The sequence below is a fragment of the Molothrus ater genome, chromosome 6 (genome assembly GCF_012460135.2).
Source record: "Molothrus ater isolate BHLD 08-10-18 breed brown headed cowbird chromosome 6, BPBGC_Mater_1.1, whole genome shotgun sequence".
Classification (NCBI taxonomy): Eukaryota; Metazoa; Chordata; class Aves; order Passeriformes; family Icteridae; genus Molothrus; species Molothrus ater.
Genome location: NC_050483.2, coordinates 26,043,343 through 26,057,278, shown reverse-complemented (window position 1 = coordinate 26,057,278; position 13,936 = coordinate 26,043,343). Strand labels below are relative to the sequence as shown.

Here is a 13,936-nt window from a genome sequence, read left to right as displayed (position 1 = left end):
TCACAAATCTTGAAAGGAGCATCAAACCATGTTTGACTTCACTAAGAGTATTTGGTATCTGTTGTGAATGCATTCTGCTACCATGTCACTCAGTGGGCATAGACAGGTCCTGATTTTGACCATGGTTATTTAATTGCATCGTGTTCAGAGTGTTCTGGTCACCTGAGCAGGTCCCGATTTTGGAGATGACACTGATATGAACTTTGATGTTGTGAGGGAGTGCTGGTATTCACCCCCACCCATCCCAAACATTTAAGTCCTGATGTAATCTTTATACAAGACTCTTTCTGAACAGAAAGCAGATACAGTTCATTTATAACAATGGCTACAAATTATCATCTCACTTCAAGGTGGCAATCCATGGAAAAACTGAAGGAGGAGAAAGGCTCTGAGCTGATTGGAGTGGCTGATGTGAGGACATTTCTTCAGGACTGTCAGAGCATAGGGGTACTACTGCAAGACAAGACGGTCCAACTCAGGGATCTGGAACCAGGGAACTTGCCTGCTGGACTGGAGTCAGACAAGCGCAAACTGTTCACAATTGAGAGAGAGGTCCTGGTGACAGAGAGGAAAATTGAATACTTGAGGAGTGTTGCAAAATCGTAAGGAACCTTCTTTATGTTTTCACTTTCTTTGCTACTTCTTTAAGATCATGCTGCAAATTATGGCTATAAAGAGAAAGAGCAGCTTTTAGAGTTTCTCTTTCTAGAAAACCAAAGAACTCACTTGCCTGCTGGACTGAGCTGATTTCTCTTGAGTGTGGCTGGGTGATTGAGGAGGTGTTTTTTTCCAGACTTCACAGCTGTAGAAGGATGAATACCACAGGATTGTTTGTAGCTCTAAAAAATCCTCTCTTACTAGTGTTAGTTACCTGCTTCAAAATGTGGAGGTATCACTTAGGTCCTGAAAGAGGGTAATTAGAGGAAGCAAGGGTGATGGTAGGAGAATAGCAGATAATTGTGCAAAGGAAATTTGCACAAATAAATTTGAAATATTAAAGTTTTTTACTTAAGTTTTCAGTACATTCACAATGGGGATAAGTTGCCTTAGCTGACTTTCTTTTTAATGGAACTCTAAATATCCAAATCCATTCCTTTTAAAGAGTACTGGTTTAAGCTCTAAGTGTTCATACAGTTGAATGTATTTTATTGAAGGATCAAGGACACCAACCCTGCAGAGAGCAGGGCCATCACTGAGCAGGTAGAAAACATGGAGAGGCTTCTGGCAAAGCTCAAGCTGGAGATCCAAAAGAAGCAAGACATTCTGCAGTGGGCCCAAAACCAGCAGTCCTTCCTGCAAGACAGCCGTAGGCTCCTGCTGTGGGCAGAGGGCATTCAGGAGAAACTGAGGAGTGAAGAAATGGGTCTGGACGTGGAATCTGCAGAGCAATTGCTGAAAGAACATCAAGACCTGCTGATAGAAATTGGCTCTCAGAATGAGAGGTAGAGAGATTCTAGCAGGGTGGGCAGAGTGGGGTGATATGACAACAGTACTGTGAAAATGAAACATGTAAATCATGTATATAAATTGTGCATGAAGGTGATACCGAAATTTTATTCACATTTGCTTGAATGTTCATGACAAAAGGAGACTGCAAAACGTAAAATCTTGTCAGCTTTTGCATACCTATCCTGAAGACTGGGGGAGGGGGAAGGAAGAGCTGTGTGTTTGCCGTAGTAGAATTCCACAAGCTCTCCTGACACTCTCAAAAAGTGCCATTTGTACTTTATTCCAGTACCCCATTCCTTCTCAGGCCTTATGCTTCCATTTGCCATCATTTTCAGTTCTTCTTCTGCACTGTTATGAATTTCCAGATACTGTTGGCCCTCCTTTCCCTTTAAATATGAAAGCCAGCTTATGTGGGCTTTCAGTCCAGATGGGGAAATCTCACCTACTGCCTCCAGCATGTATCCCTGAGCAATAAAACAGCTGCACTTTGTAGTGCATAACCTGCAGGGAAAAGGTAATAGGAAGGGAGGGAAACTTGGTGTATGGGTGCTGCCAAGAGAGCAAAGAGCTGTGATGAAAGAGAATTCGTATTCCCTCATGCAGTGAGGTCTCATTTTTCTTTTTGAACTCTGGGAAGATTTCTGCAGCTTGAAGAGCTTGGGCGCAAAGTAGTCCACCAACAACCCAGTTACAACAGGAGCCGAGATGTCCACCAGACCATGGAGAGACTTGCCAAGGAGAACAAAGAGCTGGAGGAAATGTGGGAAAAGCGATGGAAAAAGCTGCAGGATGGCCTGGAATTGCAGAAGTTCAATAGGGAGGGAGACCGTATCAATGCAGCCCTCTCTGGCCATGAGGCCTTTCTCCGGGGGGATGACCTTGGGGTATGGACACCAGCTGATCTTGTTTCCTCCTGCTTCTTCTCCCCATCCAGGGAGTAGCAACAACCTTCTCTATTAAAATGGCTTCTTTATTCTTCTGATCACGGCATTTCCATGCTTGGGAACTAGACTTTCGGGATCTTATTAACATTCATATGCTCTTACTCACCTTAATGAGAACAAAGCTCATTGTCCCTCAAAACAAATTTAAAACAGCTAGGGTTGTGATTTGTTGCTGTTTGTGCATGTCATATGGTTTATATAAAATTGACTCATCCATTAAAAAATAAGGCTTCCACTTAAACATAGTAATTTCTTTTCAAGTATAAATGCAACTTTTTTTTTTAAAAAAAGCTTTTTATTTCATTAATTTAAGAATATTAAAGCATATGAAGCAAAAAACAAATGCAGAAAATATTCACAAAATCAGTGAAGATGGAGGTTGTGGTCTCTCACTGCCTCTTATGTTCTCAGCTGAACCCAAAACATTGATACTTTGGGATCAACTGAGTGGAATAAAGTTTTACAAGTTAGTCTTTTGTAATGCATATCCCTACATGGGCCAGACTGGGGACATAAATTTAGAATGCAGATTTTCTTAAGAGGTGAAAATGGAACCATGATGGAAATATAGAACAGAGAAACCAAGATATGATGCAAACCTGCTGCTTGTTTGTAGCCCTGAACATCCTTGGGTTCATGCAAAATGTACACTCTATTTCCTGCCTGAGAGAGAAGGAGGAAAGTAAGGTCCAACTTTTTTTTTTTTTTTCACTGCTACAGACACAATAAGGGCAAGAAAAGTCCTGATCAAATTTTCTTTTTCAAATGTAGGACCATGTAGATGCTGTTCGAAGCCTGCTGAAGCAACATCAGGAATTTGAACAACTGCTGATGGCACTGAAGAGACGAGTGGAAGCGCTCAATGAAAATGGGGTGAACCTACTAGAGAGCAGGCACTTTGCATCTCATGTGTGAGTCCAAACCCATTGCTGTTTTATTTAGCTTTAATAAATGATCCAGTGTGATCATGTGAAATGAAAAATTTTCTCTGAGGAGAAATTAGTTGACCTCCAATCCACAATTTGATGGATAAGGGAGCCAAAAGGAATTATTTTCAAAAAATAGATTTCCTGTGCTCTTAGGACAAGGAGGTTAAATGTGGCATTTGGCAGAACACTAGAACAATTTGTTTTGTATCATAAATTATACATAGTGATAAAGCTTCCTTAGAGTGAACTCATTAAATGCCTACAGAAAAAGAACTCCTTAATTTGTCAGTATCACATATTAGAAACACGGTTTGCTTTCAAAAAGTTACTGAAGACTTCACAAGTAAAATTCTTCAGGAGCAGCTCCTTTGTGTTTTTGTCCAAGCTGAACTGTTAACCTATAATTCCTTTCTCTGTGCTAGAGCCACTAGGATCTAGTAAGGGGTCCCCTTTGCAAACAAGAATTAGAAATAGAGGGTTAGAATGGACCTCTTGGATCAGAAGACTGTGCTCTTGTGATCATAAGTGATAATGTCTTGAACACTCCGTCCACAAAATTATAAAACTGCCCTTAAGATCTGATTTCTTGCCAGCACTACTACCATTAGAAAACCATTCCAAAGCCTCATTGCACTTACACCAAAGTGGAAGTTATTAGTTAATTATAAGTAATATAACAATTATATAACTATGGAAGATTCAGAGCAGAGGGAGGTCTCAGTGTTCCAGTGTATGGCTGCAGTGCACTAATGTGACACAGCCATACAAGAGGAAAATCCAGACCAGCTAGCAAGCAATACCTGCTCTCCAGGTGAGCCCAACATGGTGATGGGACAGGGCCTTATATCCCCTTTTCCTGTCAGCAAAGTCGTAGAAACTAGATTACATTTATATCACAGTCATGACTGCAGCATAAGCAAGGGAAACCAGTATTAGTACAGCATTGGACTTTCTGTTTTTCATGGTAGAATTGAAGAGAGAATGGTCACTCTCCGGAGAAGGTGGGAGCAACTGATACAAAGCAATGCCAAGCGAAAACAGAGGTTGTTGGATTCCCTACAACTACAGGTAACTGATACTGCAGATTTGGTCAGGCGTCTGTGAATTTGGAATTTTACCCTTTGTCTTAATATGAGACAAAAACTCAAACTGCTGAGCATTCCTACTACAGCTCACTTTCTCTTTGGCTATGGGACAGAGCTTTGTTTTCCAGGGAGCAGATGATGCACTGGCAATAAAACTTACAAAGCTATAACCATAGAATTTTTTTTTTAAAAATAGGAGATTCTGAATGAAAAAGTATCAACAGAATGCTTTGTCTACTGGTTAAATTTATTCTGTTCATTACTTACTATTGTTCTGGGCCTTAATAACTTAGTGCAGTTAATCAAAGTTTTGGCACCAAGCTTAGTTTCTATGCTGAGATATGAAGTTATACTGGAGGATTGGTTCTCTTCTGGTTAAAATATTCTATCAACAATGCAAAACTTCACTGACAATTACAGGCAACAGATTAGTAAATGTGGTAAAAAAGAGACCAAGAGATATTAGGATGGCTTAAAACCTCATCTATAGTTCAAGACTATACTTCTTCATTAGTTAAATCAATTTAATACTGTTTGTTTTCTGTAAGGAGTTTAATCGTGATGCTGCTGAGCTTTTGATATGGATGGAAGAGAAGTACAAGATTGCATCAGATGAATCCTATCGAGATCCAACTAATGTTCTACGCAAGCTGAAGTGGCATGAGGCTGCTGAGAAGGAAATGTTGGCTAATGAGGAGCACTTTACAACACTGATAAAGGTGAAGGCAGCTTTGGAGCTGTTTTCCATCTTGTACCGAAATTCATAGGTGCTGACTGCTAATAAAGTGATGCACTGTGTTTCTCCAGAAAGGAAATCAATTGATTCAAGACAACCATTATGCTGCAGTTTCTGTCCAGGAGAAGATGTCAGAGCTTCAGAAGAAGTGGAGGGAATTGTATGGCAAGATGATAGAGCGAGGTGACAAACTGAGACAAGCTGGACAGCAGGAACAGCTCATGGAACTGCTGCAGGTCAGGAAGTCATGAGGAACAGAGGGGAGGAATAGCCTAGGAGTCTGGTTCCTCTATTGTGTGGACACCACATAAAAGAGAATACCATCCAGATAGAAGTGGTTTTTAAGGTCTCCATTTCGTCTACAGCTCCTGGAAAGAAACCCCAATATTATACTGTCCAAGCTAACTTCAAATTTATGAGCACAATAACAGCCAGCAAAGCATCAGGCTGTTGAACTTGGGCTCAACACTGGATCTGTGTGGCCATCCTGTACTGGGAAAACAGCCCAAACTCTGTAGGGGTCAGTGCTATGCACACATAACTGCTTGCCTGGAGGCAGTCTGGGGCTGCAGGCATGACACTATATTAAGCACATGGTCATCCAGTCAAATTTTATAACAAGGACAATATGCTGTGAAGCTGTTGTGAGACCACTATGAATGGAACTGCTGTTGAGTTACAGCTATAATCTGAAGTCTTTGAAGATTGTGTAACTCTTCTATATTATGTTGCTGAAGATATTTCAAAGAGACTGTTTTCAATGATGTGTTTTAGTGTTTCAGAGAGAAGAGTACTCCAAAATAGTTCACAAAACAAAATATTCCCTGAAGATGTCTCTTAGAGACATCCAGACATCATATTACCAAGAAAGGACAATTGGATTAAAAAATTGTGTCCAGGAAACTGTCATAGGGAGGGGGTGAGTGAAAGAAAGTGTTGAAAGGACAGTATGAGTGTGCTGTAATCTTTTCCTGGCAGGATGCCAAAAAGAAGATAGAGAAAATTGAGAAAGTTCTTCAGGAATCTGAGACAGGCCATGATTTGCGCTCCAGCCGTGATCTACTCAAGCAGCACAGACAGCTGGAAAATGAGACACGTGAGCTGGCAGAGAAAATGAATGCCATTGTATCTCATGCGAGGAAAATGGCCACCAATCACTTTGACTCCCAGAGGATTCTGGATGAAACACAGAAATATCTGAAAAGGTACAGTGTCCCTCTGTTTTTTGTTCCTGACCACCTCTTGTGACAAATAGCATTTTTTATTCTACCTTCTAAAAAATTCTGTTGGTTGATTAAGTTTAACCCATACTTGGGAAAGATTCTTCCTTCCAGCTGGACCTGGTCTGTACCTACACAGCTGCCTGTTGACCCACCTCAACCTTTATGACTGAACACTGCTCCTTGCCAGCCTGCACTCCTCCTCTAGTCCCTTTCTTATCCCCACTTCATCCACTGCTTTGTAAGAGGTACAGTGATCCAGCATTCAATACATCACAGGACAAACCTAGGACTTTAAAAGTGTAAATAATTTTTTCTCTGCTTACATTTAGTGTTATCATGTAGGTCTGCTTGCCAAGGAATCCTTGTATGTGCAGCAGCTACTAAACATTGAAATTTATTTGCAAAAGTGTCCAGTGCTTCAAAATCTCCATGATGGTGTTGTTGTCTAATTCCCTTGGCAGAATGAGGAAAAAGCTTTGTTTTAACATGTATTTAATGGATGACCCCTAGGTTTGAGTCTTTGCAAGCACCTCTTTATGAGAGGCATAAGTTGCTGGAAGCTGCTGTGGATCTTTATGAGTTCTACCATTATCATGACATGGAACTGAACTGGATCAATGAGCGCTTGCCTATTGCCCATTCCACCAACTGCGGGAAGTCCTTGGATGTGGCTCAAAACCTGTTGCAAAAGCACAAGGTACCTCCTTTATTCAAGTCTTTTATAGCGTGGTTACCCACTGCACTTCACCTCAGCCTACAAACCTGCACCACCCCTGCACAGTCAAAGCTTCCAATGAGTATATTCACTGATTCCATCTCTGGTCCAGATAAAATGGTTCAGTGGATTGACGCAAATCAGCAGAGTGGTGATGATTTTCAGAACAAATACAACATTCCTGTGAGAACTGCAAAATTTGTCATATTATGGAGAATTATTAATGTGAGAAATTGCATAGCTCTTCCCATTAAAAAAGGATAAAAAAAACTAGTGCATTTGACACTACATGGAAAAGAGTAAACAAAATAAAACTATTGTAGTTTTCTGCTTATGGCTTCATTATAAATTGTATATTGAAGTTTGTGTGTACTGGATTTTCTAGGAGAGCATATAATGGGCATTTAGCAATTATCTTAAATCTCTACAGATTTTAAAATGGTCTGGACAAGCTACAGTCACTGTATTTATAAGGACAGGTTAATATTAATTTCTGGGGAGTTTGATTCTTTGTAGCAGTTCCTCACAGCCAGAGTGGTACCTCAGCTGTCCTGCACCACAAGCAATGCTGGATTTTGTAGCACCTTAATTGCAAATTTCATGAGAACATTTATAAGACCGGTGGGGAGGATTTATGGAGCAGTAGTCCAATAGTTTTCATGGTACTGATGACAGTGTCTCTCTTTGCATCATCCTCCAGCCCCTTCATCATCTTGGATATTTTATTTTTGCATCACCAGCTCAACATTTTTTCTGATTCCACCAGCTTTTTGTCTCGGCCTGTGATCTGCTCCTTCTCCCAAATCTCCCTGACTGCTGGACAGGGGAAGGGTCAGGAGCATGGTAAAGAGAGGACTTTGGTGTAGGGAAGTTAGGGGATGTGTGCTGCTTCCTTACAGACCCTTCCCTCCTCCCTCGATGGCAGTATCAAGAGCAGAGCATTATGTGTGTGGGCTGGCGCCACTGACCAAGGCTGCAGGAATAAGACTTGGTGTCCACTTGCTATACTCTGCCCACTGTCACCAGCTGCCAGTTTTGCTTAGGATTAGGAGCACATAGAATTTACTTGTCCTCACATATCCTTTATTCTTATTTTTTCTTTTCCCTCATTTCCAGGAACTGCAGGCAGAAGTGAATGCCCACAAACAGCAAGTCCAGCGGGTCCTGGATAAAGGAAAGACAATGATTGTAGACCAGCACCCATCAGCTCAGAAAATAAGTGAGAAATGCCAGGAGCTTCTAACTGCCTGGCAGGGCTTGGAGACATCCTCTGAGGAAAGGATGAAGCAGCTGCAGCACTCAGTTGGCTTCCAGGAGGTACAAATTAAAGCAATGAGCTTGCACAGTAGCTTCTTCAGACAAACAAGAGGACCATAATGCTAAAGTGAATAAAAACCCAGCTTTGCTGGGACTGGTATTCTCTCCAGCTGCTTGAGGCCAGACTTATGGGAATAGAGGTCTGGACTGCACAGCTGAATGCAGCTCCCACTCTCCGCCTGCTGCCTTACAGGTTCCCTTGGGTTCTATACCCATCCCATATAGCTGTGCACAGAACACACATTTCTCCCAGTAGTAGCTCCTTTCTCTGTGTCTTTACACAGTCTCAGGCTTCAGCTTATTGATGTAATGAATCCTGAACTGGCCCTTCATACTGGAGAATTATGACATGGAAATCAGAAAAGAGGATTCTTTACCTGTTCCATGCAACAATTTTCCAGGCAATAAAATGATACTGAGGAACAGATGCCCTCAAATACTCTCAGATACTCTCAGAACAAGTTAGGAGTTTGACTTTATTCTTTTCAATAGGCTTCTGGACCTTCACACTTATCCTGTTTAAAAAAATTAAAATTAAAAATGGCATGCAAATATTTATATCGATAATCCAAGTTTTCTGTTATCAGTGGGTCATTTAGGAGGTCAGTTACTCAGGTGGTACATGCAGTTTTGTAGAAATAAACAGCATTTGCATGGAGTTCACAGCCCCAGTTAAAGTATATTCCATTCGATCATCTGGCCTTTATTTCCTCTATATATGAACACACTTGTCAGAACTGTAGACTTTATGAAGCCTGATTCTTACAGTGATTTGAACTTCTCAGGTAGAGGAAGTAGAAATGTTCCACTGATATTATACACTTAGTTTTCCTGCACTGAAATCTTCCATCTGTGATCTCTTCATTATTTTATGATTTCACAGAGAATAGTGAATTAAATATTAAATAAAACATTACAGTAAGTCTTACAGTGCACCATCTATTTAGAATTTATTAGGTAAGAAAAAAATGTCATTAATGTTTTGAAAGTTGAAGCTTATTTGTTTTCTCTTTAACTGATAGTTTTTAATGAATATATCAGACCTGGAGGCTTGGATAGCAGAAAAATATCCACTTGTGACAAGCAAGGACTACGGTAAAGATGAAGATGGAACACTGAAACTCATCAAGAAACATAAGGTATTTCTCTGCCTAAATTCTGTGGGCTAGCCTGATCTTTTGGTCCCTCTGCAGTCATAAAATTGTTTGTCTTATTGGTAGTTGAGTGCCCAGGCATCTACAACATTTTGCATCGATATATATCTACATATGGGTAGATTGATAGAAGAGATCAGTGCAGTTTACTAACTTGGTTGGTAAAATGTAGTTTGGGGGAAAAGGAGGATGGTGAATATTCTCATATTCCTCTGAGGCCAAATCTGACTATCTGCTTTTCAGTTTCAACAGATGTGTGCAGAAGCCTTGTAAGTTTTTCCTAAAATCAAAGATACAGATAAAGTATTAATCCAGGAATACTTTTCTCTACCTAATATTCCATCAGGGAATTCTAATTGTCTTTATTCATTTAATTGGTTTGAATTTCTGTACAATTTTTTTAAAATGTTGCTAGAAAGTCTTGGAAATGTCCCATCCTTCCCAAAAATATTTCTTTTTCAGTCACTACACCCTAGGCTGTTCGCAGGCAGTGGCTATCTCAGACAACTGGCTCTCAATTCACTGTTTTTCTTTGTCAGGCACTGGAGCATGAGATTGCCATTTACCAAGATTTGTTGAAAGAACTGAGTGGAAGTGCTCAAACTCTTCCTCTTGTGGGCTCCATCCAGTATATTGAGGTTGATGCACCAAAGGAACAAGTTCATTCAAGACTTCAGGAGCTGCAGGAGCTAGCAGCAGCAAGGTACAAACCAGAACTCCCCCTTGGATCCTAGATTAGATTCAAAGCCCACTGAAATCAATAAAGGATATCTCCAGTTACTTCACTGGAATTTATATTCATTATATTAAAAATAAGTAATTTATTATAATTATAATTATAATTAATTATAATTATAATTATAATTATAATTATAATTATAATTAATATTGTTCTTGTTATTAATTTTATTTTACTTCTACATTTTATAATTAAATTATATTATCTCCTCTTTTTTCAATTCTATTTAGGAAATTGCTTGTTCCTATATTATAATTCTGTGCATTTATGAGCTTTTCATTTTACTAAACAAGACTTCTACAATTTATTCAAGGCGTTTTGCTACATATTAAGGATTTTATATCTACCAATTTCCTCTTTATCTTTAATCATCCTCTCGTAAAGTGACTTCAGGCACCAGATTCTGGCTTGCATTTGTGGTATTTAGAATCTGCTATCAATTGGAAAAAATATTTTTAGAATGTTCCCTTAATGCTACTTTAAAATTACTTGATCTTTACATATCGTAAGAGACACAATAATGAATTCACTTATTTATATACCCAGTGACTGTGCTAGTATGGGAAGGCTTTTATTCTTGAATAATCCTTTACTTTTAATTTCACTTTCAGTTATTGTTACAGTAAGATATCTACAACAGGACAGTTGGCTTGTGAAAAGGATTTTAACACTTATAGTTTGTTTTCAGAAAGGAAAAAATGTCTGAACAACTTTGATTTTTCCCCCACAAAAATTTCACTCAGAAAAGGAAGAGGATTCTGCCAGCAGAATAACAAATAAATTAATCTGAATACTAGAACATCTAAATCTAAAGAAAATTCTGGTATTTTACCTTTCATTTTAATCTTGTTTACAGTTGAAAAAGTAAAAGCATCTATAGAAAAACATGTGAATGAAAAGTTCAGAAAAAGAAATAATCTAGAAATATCAAAACACTTCTGTGTGTTGAACACAGAAATGTTTTCATTTTTCTAAATATTAACCTGTATTTTGTGCCACCTTATTGGTGCTCTGGTTTGCACCTCCTGTCTGCATTCTCCTTGGGCTGGACTCTTAACAAGTTACATCTCTTATGATGAACATTTGTGACTCAAACTGGGAAGCCAGATTCTTCTTTTCTGCAATATTTGCACAATGGCAGGCTGACAGATGGAAAATTGATTTTATTTTTTTTTTTGCTGTGGAAGCCCCATAACGTGTCTGACTGAATTATAAAGTAATCTAGACCATTGGAAATATGTAACAGGTTGGAGCAATTCTGCCAAACAGGCAATATGAGAATTGCATCCAAAGGCTTTCATAGCATCTGCTTTCCTGATGCTCAGGAAATAATTCCTTCTCATTTTCACAAGTAATTCAATTATCTTTAGAAAGACAGATCAGGACAGATCTGGAAAAAATAAAGGGGATTCTTTCTCATGGAAAGAAAAAAACCCAGCAAAAGCAATAACAAACCCCAAGCAAAACCTGTCTGACAGCTGCCATCCTAAAATCATCATTTCCAAATCTGAGAAATAATCAGCTCTTTCATTACAGAGAATGCGTTTTGATGGTGAGAGGTTTTGGGGATTCATTGGAAGAAAGTTACTGATAGCCCTTCTCTTTTATTATTAATTATATTATCTTGTCTCCTTCCCCCAACAGAGGGAAGAAACTCGATGAAACTCTTCTCTTGCATGAGTTTCTACAAGAATATGAAGATCTGGAAGACTGGATCACTCAGCAGAAACAAACAGCCAGCTCTGAAGACTATGGAAATGATTATGAACATGTTTTGGTGAGCTTTTTGAGTAGCAGATTAAAAAAATCAAATAAACTGTATGTAGTGAGACTGTAAACAGATACTAAGGTTGTCCTTGAAAACTTAAAAGATAAAGTAAGAAGTAAGTATAAATAACTGGAAGATGGGAAGAGAAAAGGGTGAAGTGGATGGGAAGGACTGAAGAACAGGCAGCATTGCATCCTGTTACCATGAGGTCTGAGCTGTCTGAAACACCTGCATGCTAAAATGTCTACACCTTCAGAGAGAAAATCTTTTCTATTTTTAGTAAGTAGATATTTCAGTATGGTATCCATTTAGGATTTTTTCTTTTTTTTTTTTTTCCTTTTTAATTGTGATTGCTGATATACAGACCTCTCACGTGGCATAGAAACCAATCTAATGTCAGCCTGTTACAAATCACTGCAATGTCAGCCTGTTAGAAATCACTACAATTCACCTGTTCATCTTAATTTTCATAATATTTATTATTTATTTCAAAATAGCTTGTGTCTTAAACCTTAAAATCAGACTACGTTATCCATTTACAGCACTGAATACACATTTGCATTCATTAAGTAAAACCACATAATTTTATAATTGAAATTCATTGCACATAGAATGCTTATTTCTATTCCCAGTAATCATGTTTATGCCTCCCATCTGCATCACAAACCTCATGTTTTGCTAAGAGTTTGAAGCTTCTCATGGTCTTTGAAGGTAGAATCCTGTCATTCTCTGAAGTTTGTCTATCTCTAAGCATTATCAGCTTATTACATGTTTTATGGCTGTGTTCTGCTGAGCAGGTACATTTGGAAAAAGAGAGCACTCAAAAGGGGTTTTCTCTTTATTCTTGTTTTCCCTTCTAAAGCAACTTTTTGCCAAATACGATACATTCCGACATCAGTTGGAAGCAGCTGGGAAAAGAGTTGTGGCTTTCCAGCAGCTGGCAGACAACTTGCTGAGCCAAGGGTATTCTGAGTCCTGGGAAATTCGGCAGATGCAGAAACAACTAAGGTAGGAGCATTCTGTTAGGTCTAAAATGCTTTTCTCCTTTCCATCTGCTCTCAAGGAGGAGGAAGTAACAAGAAACTAGGAACGGATAAAGCATGTCCTCCTGATTCTCTAATTGCAAACTATGTAGTTTGCTCACACAGAATTGCTTCCAGCCTCATTTAAAAATAAACATCATACTTGCTGTTCTGGCTTCTTGTAAATTGCTTTGGAGGTGTTTTACAAGGTGAACTTCCTTTGCCCTTTGAAACAGGATCACCAGCTGAAAGGCTTGGAGTTTAGATGCTTTTTATTGCTTCTTTTTTTTGAGTTTGAATCCCATCACTGCTCTGCAGAATAACATTGAGATGCTCTGCGCTTCTTAGTTCTGGCATCAGTCCAAACTGGCCCGAAGGAAAAGTGTGTCTGCAGGCAGCTGTGGTCACCACAATGTAAGAGAGTTATTAAGCTATTAGAGAGCGTCCAAAGGAGGCCATGAGGATGATGAAGGGCCTTGAGGGGAAGCTCCTCATATGAGGAGTGGCTGAGGTCACTTGGTCTGTTCAGTCTGGAGAGGACTGAAGGGAGACCTCACTGCAGTCTGCAACTTTCTTGTGAGGGAAAGAGGAGAGGCAGAGGTTGATCTCTTCTCTGTGATGATCAGTGACAGGACCAAGGGAATGGCCTGAAGCTGAGTCAAGGGAAGCTTAACTTGGATATTAGGAAGAAGTTTTTTACCCAGAGAGTGGTTGGGCACTGAAACAGGCTCCCCAGGGAAGCAGTCACATCACCCTGAGTTCAAGAATGCATCAGATGCATGGTGTGATTCTTGGGGTATTCTGTGCAGGGCCAGGAGTTGGATTTTAATGATTCTTGTGGGTCTTTCCCAACTC

At 39.4% G+C, this 13,936-nt stretch overlaps 1 protein-coding gene across 1 annotated transcript in view; it reads left to right on the top strand.

The window, feature by feature from the left end:
- Positions 1–13,936, top strand: part of SPTBN5 (spectrin beta, non-erythrocytic 5) — a 90,863-nt gene that overhangs the window by 18,034 nt on the left and 58,893 nt on the right. Inside the window, exons 15-28 of the mRNA XM_036385005.1 lie at positions 351–602; positions 1,155–1,442; positions 2,087–2,333; positions 3,165–3,304; positions 4,291–4,390; positions 4,956–5,126; positions 5,215–5,379; positions 6,122–6,348; positions 6,877–7,063; positions 8,198–8,398; positions 9,421–9,537; positions 10,092–10,255; positions 11,936–12,068; positions 12,922–13,067. Coding sequence (XP_036240898.1) covers positions 351–602; positions 1,155–1,442; positions 2,087–2,333; positions 3,165–3,304; positions 4,291–4,390; positions 4,956–5,126; positions 5,215–5,379; positions 6,122–6,348; positions 6,877–7,063; positions 8,198–8,398; positions 9,421–9,537; positions 10,092–10,255; positions 11,936–12,068; positions 12,922–13,067 — 2,538 coding nt within the window. The remainder of the gene's footprint in view (positions 1–350; positions 603–1,154; positions 1,443–2,086; positions 2,334–3,164; positions 3,305–4,290; positions 4,391–4,955; positions 5,127–5,214; positions 5,380–6,121; positions 6,349–6,876; positions 7,064–8,197; positions 8,399–9,420; positions 9,538–10,091; positions 10,256–11,935; positions 12,069–12,921; positions 13,068–13,936) is intronic.